We start from the raw sequence: 15,540 nt of genomic DNA, 5'->3' as shown, positions 1-15,540 counted from the left end.
GAGTCACTGTATTGATATACACATTACCAAAAGTATTGGGACACCTGCCTTTACATGCACATGAACTTTAAAAGCATCCCAGTCTTAAGCCCCGTACACACGATCAGATTATGGAACGATCTGTCGTCCGTTTTTTGTGGCATGCTAGTCTGATGTGGAAAGTGAAGAGGTTATTTTCACATGAATTTTCCCGTATGACAGAATTCTACTTCAGAAGTGATGTCATGTGTTGGATTGTTTTGTATGTGTTCTTTCTCTCTGAGCATGCCTAGTCTTGCTCTTAAGATTTTTTTCAGTCGAAATCTGTACTAATGAGACGAAAATCGTACGTTGTATTACAGACGACAAAAATTATATAGCCTGCACATCAGAATTTTGTCAGCCGAAAAGTCGGAGTTGGCTGTCGAAAGCACCATACTAACAATCCGAAAATCGGCAGATCGATCGTCCGACGAATTTTCCCTACAGATTTTCTTATCGTGTGTACGGGCCTTTAGTCTGTAGGGTTCAATATTGAGTTGGTCCCCCCTTGCAGCGATAACAGATTCAACTCTTCTAGGAAGGCTGTCCACAAGGTATAGGAGTGTGTCTACGGTAATGTTTGACCATTCTTCCAGAAGCGCATTTGTGAGGTCAGGCACTGATGTTGGATGAGAAAGCCTGGCTCGCAGTTTCCACTCTAATTCATCCCAAAGGTGTTCTATCGGGTTGAGGTCAGGACTCTGTTCAGGCCAGTCAAGTTCCTCCACCCCAAACTTGCTCATCCATGCCTTTATGGACTCTGCTTTGTGCACTGGTGCACAGTCATGTTGGAACAGGAAGGGGCCATCCCTAAACTGTTCCCATAAAGTTGGGAGCATGAAATTGTCCAAAATGTCTTGGTATGCTGACGCCTTAAGAGTTCCCTTCACTGGAACTAAGGGACCAAACCCAACACCTGAAAAACATCCCCACACAATAATCCCCCCCTCCACCAAATGATTTGGATCAGTTCAAAAAGCAAGGTCCATAAAGACATGGATGAATGAGTTTGAGGTGGAGGAACTTGACTGGCCCGCACAGAGACCTGATCTCAACCCGATAAAACACCTCTGGGATGAATTAGAGCGCAGACTGCGAGCTGGGCCTTCTCGTCCATCATTAGTTCCAGACCTCACAAATGCGCTTCAGCAAGAATGGTCAAATATTCCTATAGACACACTCCTAAACCTTGTGGACAGCCTTCCCAGAAGGGTTGAAGCTGTTATAGCTGCAAAGGGTGGGCCAACTCAACACCGAACCCTACAGACTAAAGCCTCGTAAACACGCAACGAATTTCCACTGACCGGTCGTCCGTCTTTTGTCCAGAGTGGTGTCTGTTGGTTGGAATGTGCTCTAGACTGCACACGAATTTTCCCGCACAACAGAATTCTACTTCAGAAGTGATGTCATGTGTTGGATTGCTTTCTTTGTGTTCTTTCATCTCTGAGCATGCCTAGTCTTGTTTATAAGATTTTTCCCCATCGAAATCTGTACTAATGAGACGAAAATCGAAAGTGTTTTGACGGTCGACAAAAATTATATAGCCTGCACACCAGGATTTTTTCGGCTGAAAAGTCGGAGTCGGTTGTCGGAAGCATCATACTAACAAGCCGAAAATCGGCAGATCGGTCGTCGGATGAAAATTCCCGGCTGAATTTCGACTCCTGTGTACGGGCCTTAATGGGATGCCATTAATGTTCATGTGCGTTTAAAGGCAGGTGTCGCAATACTTTTGATAATATAGTGTATGTTTATTATTATGTATAGGGTGAAGTGTCATAAAAGTAAAAAGGTAATGCTTCACAAGAAATGATCTTATACGAGCCAGGAAGAAGAGTGCTAAAGTCTAAAATGTGTCAACAATTAAAGCAAATTAAAAGCATATTTATAGAAGATACTTTTCCATGATGTTGTCAAGCAGTATAGTCATGCAGCCATGCTTCTTTACCAGTGATGACTGGGACCTGGATGTGTCTATGAGGATTGTTTCATTAGTGTCAGATCTGGTAATATTTGTCCTGTACATTAAGAATACAAGCTTGGCAGGCTTTGGCAAAAACTTGACAGAGATTCTAACTCTCATTCTATCCAAAGACAAAGGATGAGGCAACATATACTCTACAAGTTTAATGAGTATTAGCGCAACAAACTTGTAAGGGTATTGGTATTTACACATGGTACTGAGGTTTGAACATCATTATTCCTGGCCAAAATATCTTGTGTTTACTTTGTGCGTATTTCCTAATATATTCAACTCAGATTTCTGTATTTTTTTTTACTCTAATCTATATGCAGCGCATATACAGGCACATTATAAACAATGGGCTGTATTGAGATCAGTAAAAAAATGCCTGTATATATAAAATTATTGAGATTTTAGGCAGCAGTGCGCAAAAGGCCTTTTGTTTTATCATTTATATTAACTTGACACATTGTATGAATACAGTGTATGGGATTTACACAAGGTTAATACACTTTTTCTTCTTTTCTTATATGATTAATATCAAATACACCTTTGCTTTCATTTCATTGTAGCTAGTCTTTTTATTACAGTACACATTTTTGTACGAGATGTATCTCTGTTTTATGATGTAACTAGCCCTGTTTTTATTAGTACATTATTAAATAAGATGCATCCCATTATATTTTATAACGCGCTTCAATGTATACCTGAGTTGGCTTGTTATTTGTTTATTTGTATAGTTGCTCTTTTGCAATATCATTTAATATATGCCATTATATTATATTTATTGTAATATTTCCTAATAGTATTTTTTTTTTAGTTTAGCCAAAACAAGGAAGTCACAGCTTTTTTTTTTTTTTGGGGAAACACGAGATTGTTTTTATTTTTTTCAACGTCAAATGTGCCTAGAAGCGTAATACCTTTTAGTTTATTGAACATCACATTTAATTTGCAATTAGCTCCAAGAGCAGCTATACTTCACTCTGTCGTATGCAGTTGTTTCAGTGTTTGCGTTTTTCCATCTTCCTTAGTTATACTGAACTCATCCATTTGTAAAAAAAACTATTGGATTTTAAAGACTTTGATTTTTGGGAGATGGGGGTTAATGATAATCACAAAATGTAGCTTTCGTCTCCTCTCTCTCTGTTTATATATATATATATATATATATATATATATATATTGATTTGCATTAAAATTTCTTCAGTAAACCTAATTTGGCCATCAGATAGAATGTGGTAGCTTTTTTTTATACTTGTCAGTTTCCTGCTGCTTCTGGTTAGTATACAATATCATTTATTTCTCTTATCACTGTGCTTGGAGGGGCCTTGTCTCTGTATCATTTTATGTTTAAAATAACACTGTCATCTGTATTTTACTATAAAGAACACCTATAGCCCTACTGTACATGCATCCAAGTAACATGCAAGAGTAATCCAAAATAATCCAAATGGCCACAGCAGTATATACTTACCCTTCTTTCACAACCTCCAACGAATTCTTTCAGAGCCAGCAAAAACCTGGTACTTTTAGGTGTATTGAAACATGTGATTCATTGATATGACTGGATATTCACACAGGAGTCAAATGATTTAATATCTTATACAGGTCTGTGCTTTAAATCCTGGGCTGAACATAATGGGGAGCTAAAGGAATTAGGGTAGAAGCCTTGGTGGTGGTTTGCATTACAGAGAACCCATTGCTTTGCCCATAATATTCACTTTGGTTCATATGACTTGACGCTAAGATTTCAAATTATTGGATAATTTGGCGTGTTGTAAAAAGGAACCAAAACTTTATTTCCATGACATTTTTAATATGATTTTATTATTGTTAAACTTATTCTTATTCATCACCCTGATATGTATTTCATCTAAAGTCTACTGCAGAGGTTAAGTTGAAAGTTACATTACCTAAGGTGTCCCGAGGTCCACAGGCAGGAACATGCAGTTGCTTTTTACCCTGCTCCATTTATTCTGAGTGCACTCAGATTTCCCTCAGACCCAGACGCTGTTTTATCTAAATATCAACTATGGTTTCCATGGTCGATGCCTGGTCTGCCTCCTACCTACACCAAATGTAATAGGAGGCCTTAATGGCCAAGAGAAAGGTGTGGGAATGCTGAAAATATACATAACACTTGGGTTCTGGAGATATGTGGATGCTCTTTAGAATGTACATGCCTAAATGTTGCCAACACCCCCTTCACCATCAGGCTCATTTTCAGAAAACAAAAATAAATGCATTGTTATACCCACCACATTGTTATATTCAATGTCATCAGGACCAACATATCATGCATTATGTGTAACAAAAGACTTACTTTCTGCAATCATAATGTGCAAATAGCAATAACCCATAATATCCAATCATAAACCATTAACTAATGTGAATACAATAAAGACAACCCAGGTTGGTTACTTTGCATTTCTGCATTTTCCAAAATACCACTGGTCTTTGCATTGCCTTATTAAAAGATCTTCAGGAACTTTCTCTGTGGCAAGCCTTCATAGCAGTAAAATATAGCAATGCACTATGTTAGAATGAAAACAAGATGGATACACAGAAAACATTTAAACCCAGCTCCCAGAGGGACCTATGCCTGTTGCAGTTGGCTCATAACATGGCTTAATTCACAGAACACTTATAGAACTTGCAAAAGTCATAAACAGCTGGGAGGGACTGCTACTGGCTTCCCTCTCTATAGATGAGTGTACAAGGTAGGATATAGTACTTGGCACACAACAGAATTTGTCATAGGGAGAACAGAAATAAATCACCCAAAGATAGGGGTGTAAGCAGATTTAATTATATAGCTTCTATAGCTTTCACATTTTAATTAAAGACAAAGAAGGTTAAGATAAAGAAAATATTTATATGTTTAAATGCATAGAATCATTTTTTTCCATATATTGTTTATTTATTTTTTATGTTCAAGATTAATTATTTGTTCCTTTGTTTTTACTTAGCTAAATATGAAATGTGGCATAACAGTTATTCATATACAGTTGTGTTCACAAGAATAGCAGTCTAACATCACTAACCAGATCAATCACTATTTTTGGCATCAATTTATATTTCTACATGGCAAATAATTTATTAGTAGGTGTAGTAGAGTAACAGAAAACCAACAAACCCAACAGTCATGACATGCATGCTGCTGATTCTGTGTAATTGAATCATTAACTGAAAGGGGCGTGTTCAAAATAAGAGCAATGAAGAGTTCAATAAGTGAGATCATTCAGTCTGGGAAAAAACAGGTGTCAAACAGGTGGCCCTTATTGAAGGACGAATGCAGAAAATGTTGTACATACTGGGTATAGTGCATTTCTCTCTGAAAATCTGAGTAAAATAGGTTGTCCCAGACAATATTCAGAAGAACAATGTACTTCAGTTAAAAAGTTGATAGAAGAGGGGAAAACATATAAAAAGTGCAGAAACTGAAAGGCTGCTCAGCTCAAATGATCTCAAATGCTTTAAACTAAAATCAGAAAGATGTGGAAGAAAATGGAAAACTACCATTAAAATGGATCAAAGAATAGCCAAAATGGCAAATACTCAGCCACTGGTCAGCTCCAGGGTGATCAAAGAAGGTCTAAAGTTACCTGTGAGTACTGTAACAATTAGAAGACTCCTATGTGAAGCCAAGCTATTGTCAAGAAGCCCCCGCAAAGTCCACCATTGTTGAAAAAAAATGACATTTGCTGAAGAGGTTACAATTTGCCAAAGACTGGCCGAAAGAGAAATGGCGGAACATTTTGTGGACTGATGAAAGCAAGGTTTTCTTTTTTGGGTCTCCCACACACTGAATTCAAGCCACAGTACACTGTGAAGACGGTGAAACATCCTGGCACAAGCATCATGATATGGGGATGTTTCTCATACTGTGGTGTTGGGCCTATTTAATGCATACTAGGGATCATGGATGGAAAACATCAAACTACTTGAAGAGGACATGTTGCCTTAAGAGGAAATGCCCTTGAAACGGGTGTTTCCACAAGACAACAACTCCAAATACACCAGTAAGTGAGCACCAACCTGGTTCCAGACCAACAAGATTAACGTTATGGAGTGGCCAGCCCAATCCCTGGACCTTAATCAATAGAAAATGTGTGGGGTAACAATGCTGTTTCTAAGGTAAAAGAAATGCAGAGGAATTGTGGAATGTAGCGCAAGCGTCCTGGGCTGGAATACCTGTTCACAGGTGCCAGAAGTTGCTCAACTCCATGCAACATCTGAAGCAGTTCTCAGAAACAGTGGTTATACAACTAAATATTAGTTCAGTGATTCACACGAAAGCTACATCTTCAAACATTTTTCAGTTCATACGGTAAATGTTTGAATTTTTTATAAAGAAAAATGTAGACAATCCAATTTTTTGGGAAGAGCCTAATATTCCTATTCTTCACTTTCCAGAAAGTAATAACTAATTTGATTTGGCATGGACTGTTCTTTGTTCCCAATGCATTTGCGTGTATGGACATAAAAGCTATTATAAGGATTTTAAGCTTTACTCACTTTTTTGAACACACTGCTATTATTTTGAACACAACTGTATACATATTTTCTGCTAACAGGTGGCACTGTAAGGTAGTTTTCTCAAGTGTACCAGACTAATCTTGACTGCTTTCATGAAAAAAGCATGTTGGTTAGAGAGCTCAACAGCATGAATCCACGTGAATCTAGCTGCAGGAATTACCTGGATTATTGAAGAAATAAAGAGAGATCTAAAGAACAAGTCCAAATTGCATTTCTCAGTCACAACTTGAGTTTCAGCCAGGACTCTTTTAGTCTGGAGTATCTTAGACTTCATCAAGACACCCACTACTACTACTAGTTAACGCATGAGAAAAGAATGAAGCCCAGCACTCACTGAAAAGATTATAAACACACACACATACACACACTTCATCAAAGAGTGTCATATCTTTAATACAAACCTTTTCATTGAAAATTACAGACACCTGAAAAATATCTTTTCTTGTTGACTTACTCAATAAAAAAAAAAAAAAGCATAATTCTACCACTTTACAAAACATTGGTTTGGCCACATCTTGAGAATGCGGTTCAGTTTTGGACACCAATCCTCAGGAAAGATGTCCTTGAACTAGAAGGAGCACTGAAATTAGCAAGGGGGATGGAGGACAAGGAAAGATGACAGAAATAAAGTCCAACTCTGGGCAGAAACAAAAATGATCACCATGGAGCTGTTCCCACACTGCAAGGGTCCATGGTTTATTTTGTCCAGGAAAGAAGAGGAACAGTTTTACTTACCTGATTTTTTGCTCCTCCAGCAAACGATGCTCCCAAATGCTCTGACAGCGAAATGTCCCTCGGCGTCCTCAGCCAGTACAGCTCTGGTCTTGATAATGTCAAGATGCAGAAGCTGCGGGGACTGGCCTAGCTTTGGGAAAGAGCAGATGATTGGGTAAGTACTGTATGTTTCCTTTTATTGTTTCCCTAGATATAATCAAGCAATTACCCTTGCAGTTTGGGCACAGCCCCACTGCAAGGGATAACTTTTTATTTGCCTGGGATTTAAACATATTCTCCCTGGAAAAGAAGTTCTTAAGTGGGGATATGATAGCATTACCCAAACCTCTGCACAGATTAACTCGGCCATCTAAACTGAATTTCAGAACCAGGAGGCTGTGTGCCCATTGAGAAAGTGCACCTCTACTTGCACATGCGCAGTGTAAAACTGGCTGTGAAGAACCAGGAAAGCACATCCGGCTTTCCACATTGGCACCAGGTGAACAACTGGCCCATGGTGAGGACAGCATTGGATCACTGGACTGGTAAGTGCATGTTTATAAAAAGTCAGCAGCTACATTATTTGGAGCTGCTGATGTTTATTTTCATTTTTTTTTCTTGGGGGTAGTTCCCCTTTACCTTAAAGCTTTGATGAATTTCTCCCGGTATACAGGGATATGGAAATCCATGACATGTACACACATACACATTCAAATATAGCTGAACTGGATGGACTTTTGTCCATATTTACCTGTACTAACTATGTAACTATGATTAGAGGAAATTGTGATTTTTATGCTGGATACTGTACTTTTAGTATGTGCTTAAAAAAATTAGGGTCTAAGTCTGTCTCTTACACATGTAATACATTGTGAAGATTTAAATGCAGTATTACTCGTTAATGATACAGTGGGGAAATGTGTGTGTTTCTTTATTTGCAGCTGCATGTTAAGGCTTGAGGTTAGTTAAAAATGCACACACAGTTTGTCCAAGGCAATCCAATGCCTTCATCCTCCTTGTAAATTTATATTGACTTTATCCAAACGAAACAGCATGTCTGCCAGAAATGCTAAATGTAAAACCCACAGATGGCCTGTCCTCTGACATGGTTTGTACTGCTTCTCTGTGAAGGGTTTTCTAGCATCCAGTGGCCTAATGGAATAAATGGACACTTACTCCATTAGTAAGTCACTCAATGCACTGTAACACTAATTTATCTCTGATTCAGAGGTTCTCACAGTGATTTGGACTCTGGGAATTAGCAGACATGTGATGTAAACTCATGAGACTAGTACCGTTCAGTGAATCTAGAAAGACCAAATAGGCTAATATTCAAATTTAAATAAGCTTTATTGGCAGGACAAAATACACTTTAGAATTGCCAAAGCAGTTGTTTGTATGGGAAAGGGGGGGGGGGGTTTAGCTCTAGGGCAGCTTTTGGTGAGGGGATAATGAGTAAGATAAAGGGGAATGGGGGTGAGTCCATGTTAAGGATTTTTAAGTCCACAATTTTTCATGTCCCTCTCAGTCTGTCACATATTGTGCATCTATTTTCTCTACTGGCTCCTTTTCTCCCAGTAGAATTTGAAGTTTCCCCTTCTCTTCCATAATATTGAAGTTCGAGATGAGATCAGAAATTCTCTGGAAGTTAGTGTCTGTGATGAAACCGTCCAGCACTTAGTTTGGGTGTTTCTGTCAAGATATACTGTAGCTTTCTCCAGTCTGGGCCCAGGAACCAGGTATTATTGCTGAACACCCAATACTATACGACACTAGCTTAGATGCAAACTGGAACTTTATTGTAAACTCACACAGAATATACAGTATATACCACACGAAAAGATCATGTTATGCAAACAGTAAGATAATTACCATAGCTAGGGAACAGCCAACATAAACATCAGTCTAATTAACATGAACTAATTGACCAACTAGTCACTTAAACAAACCTAGGTGCCCAGTCTTTTCGGGCAACCAGCCCACCACCCAAGATACAAAGTATTTAACACATTATCATAAACATAAACATCCCACAATGGTTTGATAACAAGGTACAATGGTCACAATATTAATCACATCTTCAAGAGATGATCAGGCAGACATTAGGTGACTCAATTAACAATGGGAATTGACACCTAGGTGGTGCACAATGGGAGAGACAAAAAATTGGGTAATCTGTCCACTACAAAGGTATGATATATTGAAGGTATATCTCCCGCGCCAATGGATTGAACCTATAAACTAAAATTATCCAAATATATAATTTAAAGTGAGATGCAGCTGCTATAGTAAAGTGCTAGTGACTAAGTGTAAAGTAACCTTAATATAGGATTACCTACTGTATAGCGCTTGCTTGATGATAAAGTGCAAATATGTGTTATAAATAATATGAAATCAATACAAGATAGCAATATAATAAGGCATATTAATTCAACCATTTAGTATATTGCAAAGGACTACATCAGAAAGTAATCTGAAATACAACAAGGTTGTTGGGCCTATGGAGTCTTCAAAAAAAGAAACCATTAGAAAGGATGTCCTATAGAAAGGACATCAATTCAAATCATGGGATGATCAGAGAGATTAGTTGTATTCTAAAGAAAGGGTTTATAATTTATTGCTATCTTGTATTGATTTGTATCCTTTACTCTAACCATTAATATTGGTTAATACTGTCATTGTAATTGTGTTTGCATGCATTGCATTCGTTTTCCCCTAGGTGGCGTTGCCTCTATGGGCGGGCATATGCGCTTCGACAGGGGACTAGACCTCCTTGTTCCCCTGTTATTAGGGAGGGGCTTGGTTGAGCCAATCTTAGGCTGCCGCCGGTCACCTCCCCTTTGCTGCATTTCCGGTTTGGTGGTGTGAAGCTTCGGAGCGCACACGCCCCCGGACGTGTGTCGGCCGCGGTGATAACGTCACTGCTGTGCGTCTTCCCGCGTGTGCCGAGCGTGTGTTTGGCGGGGTGGAGGACGCATATATATGGGGGGATGGACACACAGAGAGGACATGGTAGGGCACACGTTCATTGGACTATTTGTGTGGTAAAGAGTATTTTGAATTCCCTTTTTTCTTTGGACTTTATGCCGCCTACCTTGGTATCACTTTTTCAGTCTTTGTACAAATTCTCCTTAATCACTTTACCACTGGAGGATTTTGCTGTCTTACGTCCAGGCCACTTTTTGCGATTCGGCACTGTGCGACTTTAACTGACAATTGCGCGGTCATGCAATGCCGTACCCAAACGAAATTTACGTTCTTTTTTTCCCCACAAACAGAGCTTTATTTTGGTGGTATTTGATCACCTGTGCGATTTTTAGTTTTTGCACTATAAACAAAAAAATATTTTTCACATTTTTTTATATGAAATTCCCCCCCAAAAAAAATTTAAAAACCAAAATTTTTTATCATTTTAGGCCAATTTGTTTTCTGCTACATATTTTTGGTAAAAAAAATTGCAATAAGCGGATTTTGATTGGTTTGCGCAAAAGTTATTGCGTTTACTAACTAAGGGAAAGATTTCTGTCATTTTTGGTGTTTTTTTTTTTAACGAGTAATGGCGGCGATCTGCGATTTTTTTGCGGGACTGCGACATTGCAGCGGACAGATCGGACCCTTGACTGACATTTTTGACACTTTTGGGGGTACCAGTGACATTACTACAGTAATCAGTGCTATAAATATGCACTGTTACTGTAAAAATGACACTGGCAGGGAAGGGGTTAAATTTTATTGGAGAGGGAGGGGTTAATGTATGCCTGGTGCTTACTGACGTGTGTGGGGGGAGGTGACTGAGTGACACAGGGACAGATCGCAGGTTCAGCTATGCTGAACCCTGCAATCTGACCCTGTCTGTCACTTAGGAGATCCAAGCGGGCGGATCTCCACACTCGATTCCCCGACGATTCCCCTGGCCCAACTCCCGCTGTAACTGAATACAGCGGGAGCGAGCCTCCGGCCGCGCGCGCGCCCCCGAGAGAGGGGAATGTCTGGTGACGTAGGTCTACGTCGCCAGACGATAACGAACCACTTTGCCGCAGTACAGTCAACGTGACTGGTCGGCAAGTGGTTAAATTAATTATTTTATAGAACGAGGACGCCTGATACCTTGTAGGGAGTAGTGAGGTGGATATCTGCTATTTTGATTCATGATTTGAATCTGTGATAAGGTAATGATTTGAGAACTATTGTTTCTAGTTCCTTACCTTTTTTACCCCTATACCCCCTGAGTATATACTTTTAATTTGTTCAGGTTCTTTTTTAAGTCCTGGGTGATACCTGATCCTATTTTTTGGACTTACTAAGGAAATTACTTTACCTACAAGATATTTATATCCCTTTTGTCACAATCTGATCTCTTTACCTCATTTATATACTTACCATTGGACCAGTTGTTCCAAAAATTGGCCAGTGAGTTTGGCACTGTGTGTAGCAGAGTTAACACAGCAAAAAAGGCAATATTGTTGCATGACACAAATACACTCTTAGAAAAGTATACTGTTAAATAACACCCCGCTTCAATCTGTTGTATTGGGGGGCCACTGGTTTATCACACCAGTTGTTCAAAAAATTGGCCAGTGAGTTTGGCACTGTGTGTAGCAGAGTTAACACAGCAAAAGAGGCAATATTGTTGCAGGACACAAATACACTTGTAAAAGTATACTCAGATAACACCCCGCTTCAATCCGTGGTATTGGGGGGCCACCGTTTTATCACACCAGTTCTACAAATAATTGGCCAGTAACTGTTGTCACTGTGTGTAGCACAGTTAACACAGCAAAAGAGGCCAAATTTTTCCAGGACTAAATTACACACTTAGAAAAGTATACTGTGAAATAACACCCCACTTCAATATGTGGTATTGGGGGGCAACTGGTTTATCACACCAGTTGTTCCAAAAATTGGCCAGGGAGTTTGGCACTGTGTGTAGCAGAGTTAACACAGCAAAAGAGGCAATATTGTTGCAGGACACAAATACATTTGTAAAAGTATACTCAGATAACACCCCACTTCAATATGTGGTATTGGGGGGGCCACTGGTCTATCACACCAGTTGTTCAAAAAATTGGCCAGTGAGTTTGGCACTGTGTGTAGCAGAGTTAACACAGCAAAAGAGGCAATATTGGGGGGCCACTGGTCTATCACACCAGTTAAAATACATTAAAAGTGCTTTTGTCACTATTTGTAGTATTGCTGCAGCAACGCTCAACACACCAGTAACAATGCTGCACAGTGCACAATACAAATCCACTATAATATGATTTTTTTATTACAAAAGTATATTATACCATGGATTACACCCTTATATAGTGCACTGCACACCTATACCAAATAAATAGCAGCCCTTAAAATGACTTTTGTGGACATTAACAGAGTGATTTGTGTCACTGCTGATCTGTCCCTGGAGCACTCTGGATACCTGTCCCTAAACTGAAAAACTGTACACCTATACCAAATAAATACCAACCCTGAAAAGGACTTTTGTGGATCTTAACAGAGCGATTTGTGTCACTGCCGATCTTGATCTGTCCCTGATGAACACAGCCTACCTGTCCCTTAACTAAAAAGAAAGTGTAGTAGACCTATACCAAATACCAGCCCTCAAAAAGGACTTTTGTGCATCTTAACAGAGCTATTTGTGTCTGGCAATCTGTCCCTGATGCGCACAGCCAACCTCTCCCTATGCTGACAATAAGCAGAATGTGAAATGGCTGCCAGCTCTGGTCTATTTATAAGGTAGGGGGCATGTCCATGTGCTGAAATTTTTCAAATGGCTGTCCCGTTCCATCTGACGGCTGTGTCATGGGTCAAAGTTCTCCCCAATGTAAACTAATATGGCCGCCGCGAACATCGGCAAAAGTCCGCCTTTTCGCGAATTTGCGAACAAGCAAAATTCGCCGTGAACCGACCACCGGTCGAACCGCAAGGCCATCTCTATTTGTAGCTACTGACTTTTAATTTTTCTGGAAATGGCTGGAGTTTCTCTTTAAATATATTGTTCAGAAATTAGAACATTTTTGTAAACAATAAAGAATACAAAAACAATATATATTTACTTTAAAAAGGTTAGGAAAAATGGTTAGTTGAATATGTCCAAAACATGGCAGAAAGTGACCATCATTATGCAATTGCTTTCCTTCCTGGGACGCCATATATATGCAGTTTATATGATCTCATTGTGTTTGTGTAAATTGGCTTCTACAATACTGAAAATGTGCTGGTGGATTAACAGACCATGGATTAAAGTGCATGGTTTTATGTATGTGTAAAGTAATTTGTATCGGATGCCTCAAGTGGGTAAGTAGTATTTTTTTAAAATGGAAGGGGGGTACTGTATCAAATGTGTGAACAAGAAAATTTATAATGAAGGTATACTGGACAGCCACTGAAATATCTAGTGACTATTTAAAATGAACAGACACACCAAAAACAGTTTTGATAAAAAGCATTATACAAAACTTTATTGGACATCAAAATACATAAAGCTTACACATAGAAGTTACCATAAACATTAACAAGACTCAAACATACACTCCTATTCCCAATATCCCAAAGAAAGGTCGAATAATACTTAATTCTGACAACAGCTTGCACTCGATATCTGGAACAGGACAGTGAGAAGGCTTTTGCTGCATGCTTTCCTTCCACAGCTCCAAAAACAACCCCCCATTCTAGTGACACCATTTGTAGTCCAGTATACTAGAGACCACCCACAAGATGTGGTCATTCCTTTTGACCACTCACAGGTCATTTTGTGAGTGATGTCAGCAAGACATGGTTGCACTTCCCCCAAAACCACATGGTCAATTGGATATGCGCAGCCGTAATTACACACAACGTCAAAGCTCACTAAACCACCGGTGGGTGAGAGATATTATTACACATGTATGGGAACATTTGTCATGAATCAGTTAAAAAATATCCACAGCTGAAACAGGTACCATCATCCAAAATTATTAAATCCAAAGAATAGGGGATTGCTCCCCAGAAAACCCCAACACAGAGAAGTGGTCTTCTAAAAAAATAAGCTGACTATCTCAGTACACATTTAACCACTTAAGCCCCGGAAGATTTTACCCCCTTCCTGACCAGGCCCTATTTTGCGATTCGGCACTGCGTGAGTTTAACAGACAATTGCGTGGTCGTGCGACGCTGTAACCAAATTAAATTGACGTCCTTTTTTTCCCACAAACAGAGCTTTCTTTTGGTGGTATTTGATCACCTGTGCGATTTTTAGTTTTTGCGCTATAAACAAAAAAAGAGCGACAATTTTGAAAAAATAACAATATTTTTCACATTTTTTATATGAAATTCCACAAAAAAAATTAAAAAATCAAAATTTTTAACATTTTTGGCCAATTTGTTTTCTGCTACATATGTTTGGTAAAAAAAATTGCAATAAGCATATTTTGATTGGTTTGCGCAAAAGTTATTGCGTTTACTAACTAAGGGAAAGATTTCTGTAATTTTTGGTGTTTTTTTTTAACGAGTAATGGCGGCCATCTGCGATTTTTTTTGTGGGACTGCGACATTGCGGCGGACAGATCGGACCCTTGACTGACATTTTTGGCACTTTTGGGGGTACCAGTGACATTACTACAGTAATCAGTGCTATACATATGCACTGTTACTGTAAAAATGACACTGGCATGGAAAGGGTTAACTTTATTGGAGATGCAGGGGATAAATGTGTCCCTAGGGGCATGTTTCTAACTGTAAAGGGGCGTGGCTTTTCGTGTAACCACAGAGATATACGATCCTACATAGCAGGACTGTATGATCTCTGCAGTTACACAAGGGAGAATGACAGGCGGATTTGTTTACATTAGCCATCTGCCTTTCTCCCTCTGCACGGACGATCGCGAGTGACCGGCGGACATCGGGTCCGCCGGTCACACGTGCGGACTTGCTAGGGAACAAACGGGTGTGGGAGCGTGCCTCCGGCGGCACACCCTCGCCCCCTAGAGGCTCACAGGCTAGTAACGTAGCCCTACGTCATTTTGCCTGTACGGGGCTGACCGCCGCCGTAAATAGTCATGCAGCGGTCGGCAAGCGGTTAAAATAACATGAAAAATTATGAATTTTTATTTATTACAGAAGTTAAAAGAAAGACATTTTTGAATGCATATGCACAAATAAATTAAAAAAAAACATCACTTCATGACAGACTTATGTATACATTATATCAAGGTCACAAGTGATGTGGCCTCCCAAAAGAGGTAAACCACAAGGAGGTGTCCAATTGCTCTTCTAAATGTTCTGCGGAAAGCAAAACAGTATCTGCAACAAGATATAACAATCAA

General features: G+C 39.3%; 1 protein-coding gene across 1 annotated transcript in view; it reads left to right on the top strand.

The window, feature by feature from the left end:
- Positions 1-7,670: 7,670 nt before the first annotated feature.
- LOC309550524 (collagen alpha-1(IX) chain-like) overlaps positions 7,671-15,540 on the top strand; it is a gene marked incomplete at both ends in the record, with an annotated part of 81,121 nt that continues 73,251 nt past the window's right edge. Inside the window, one exon of the mRNA XM_082250883.1 lies at positions 7,671-7,782. Coding sequence (XP_082107009.1) covers positions 7,671-7,782 — 112 coding nt within the window. The remainder of the gene's footprint in view (positions 7,783-15,540) is intronic.

The sequence above is a fragment of the Pelophylax lessonae genome (genome assembly GCF_965119305.1).
Source record: "Pelophylax lessonae genome assembly, chromosome: 3".
Classification (NCBI taxonomy): Eukaryota; Metazoa; Chordata; class Amphibia; order Anura; family Ranidae; genus Pelophylax; species Pelophylax lessonae.
The sequence above is the reverse complement of the archived record's forward strand: the minus strand, read 5'-3'. Positions and strand labels throughout refer to the sequence as shown.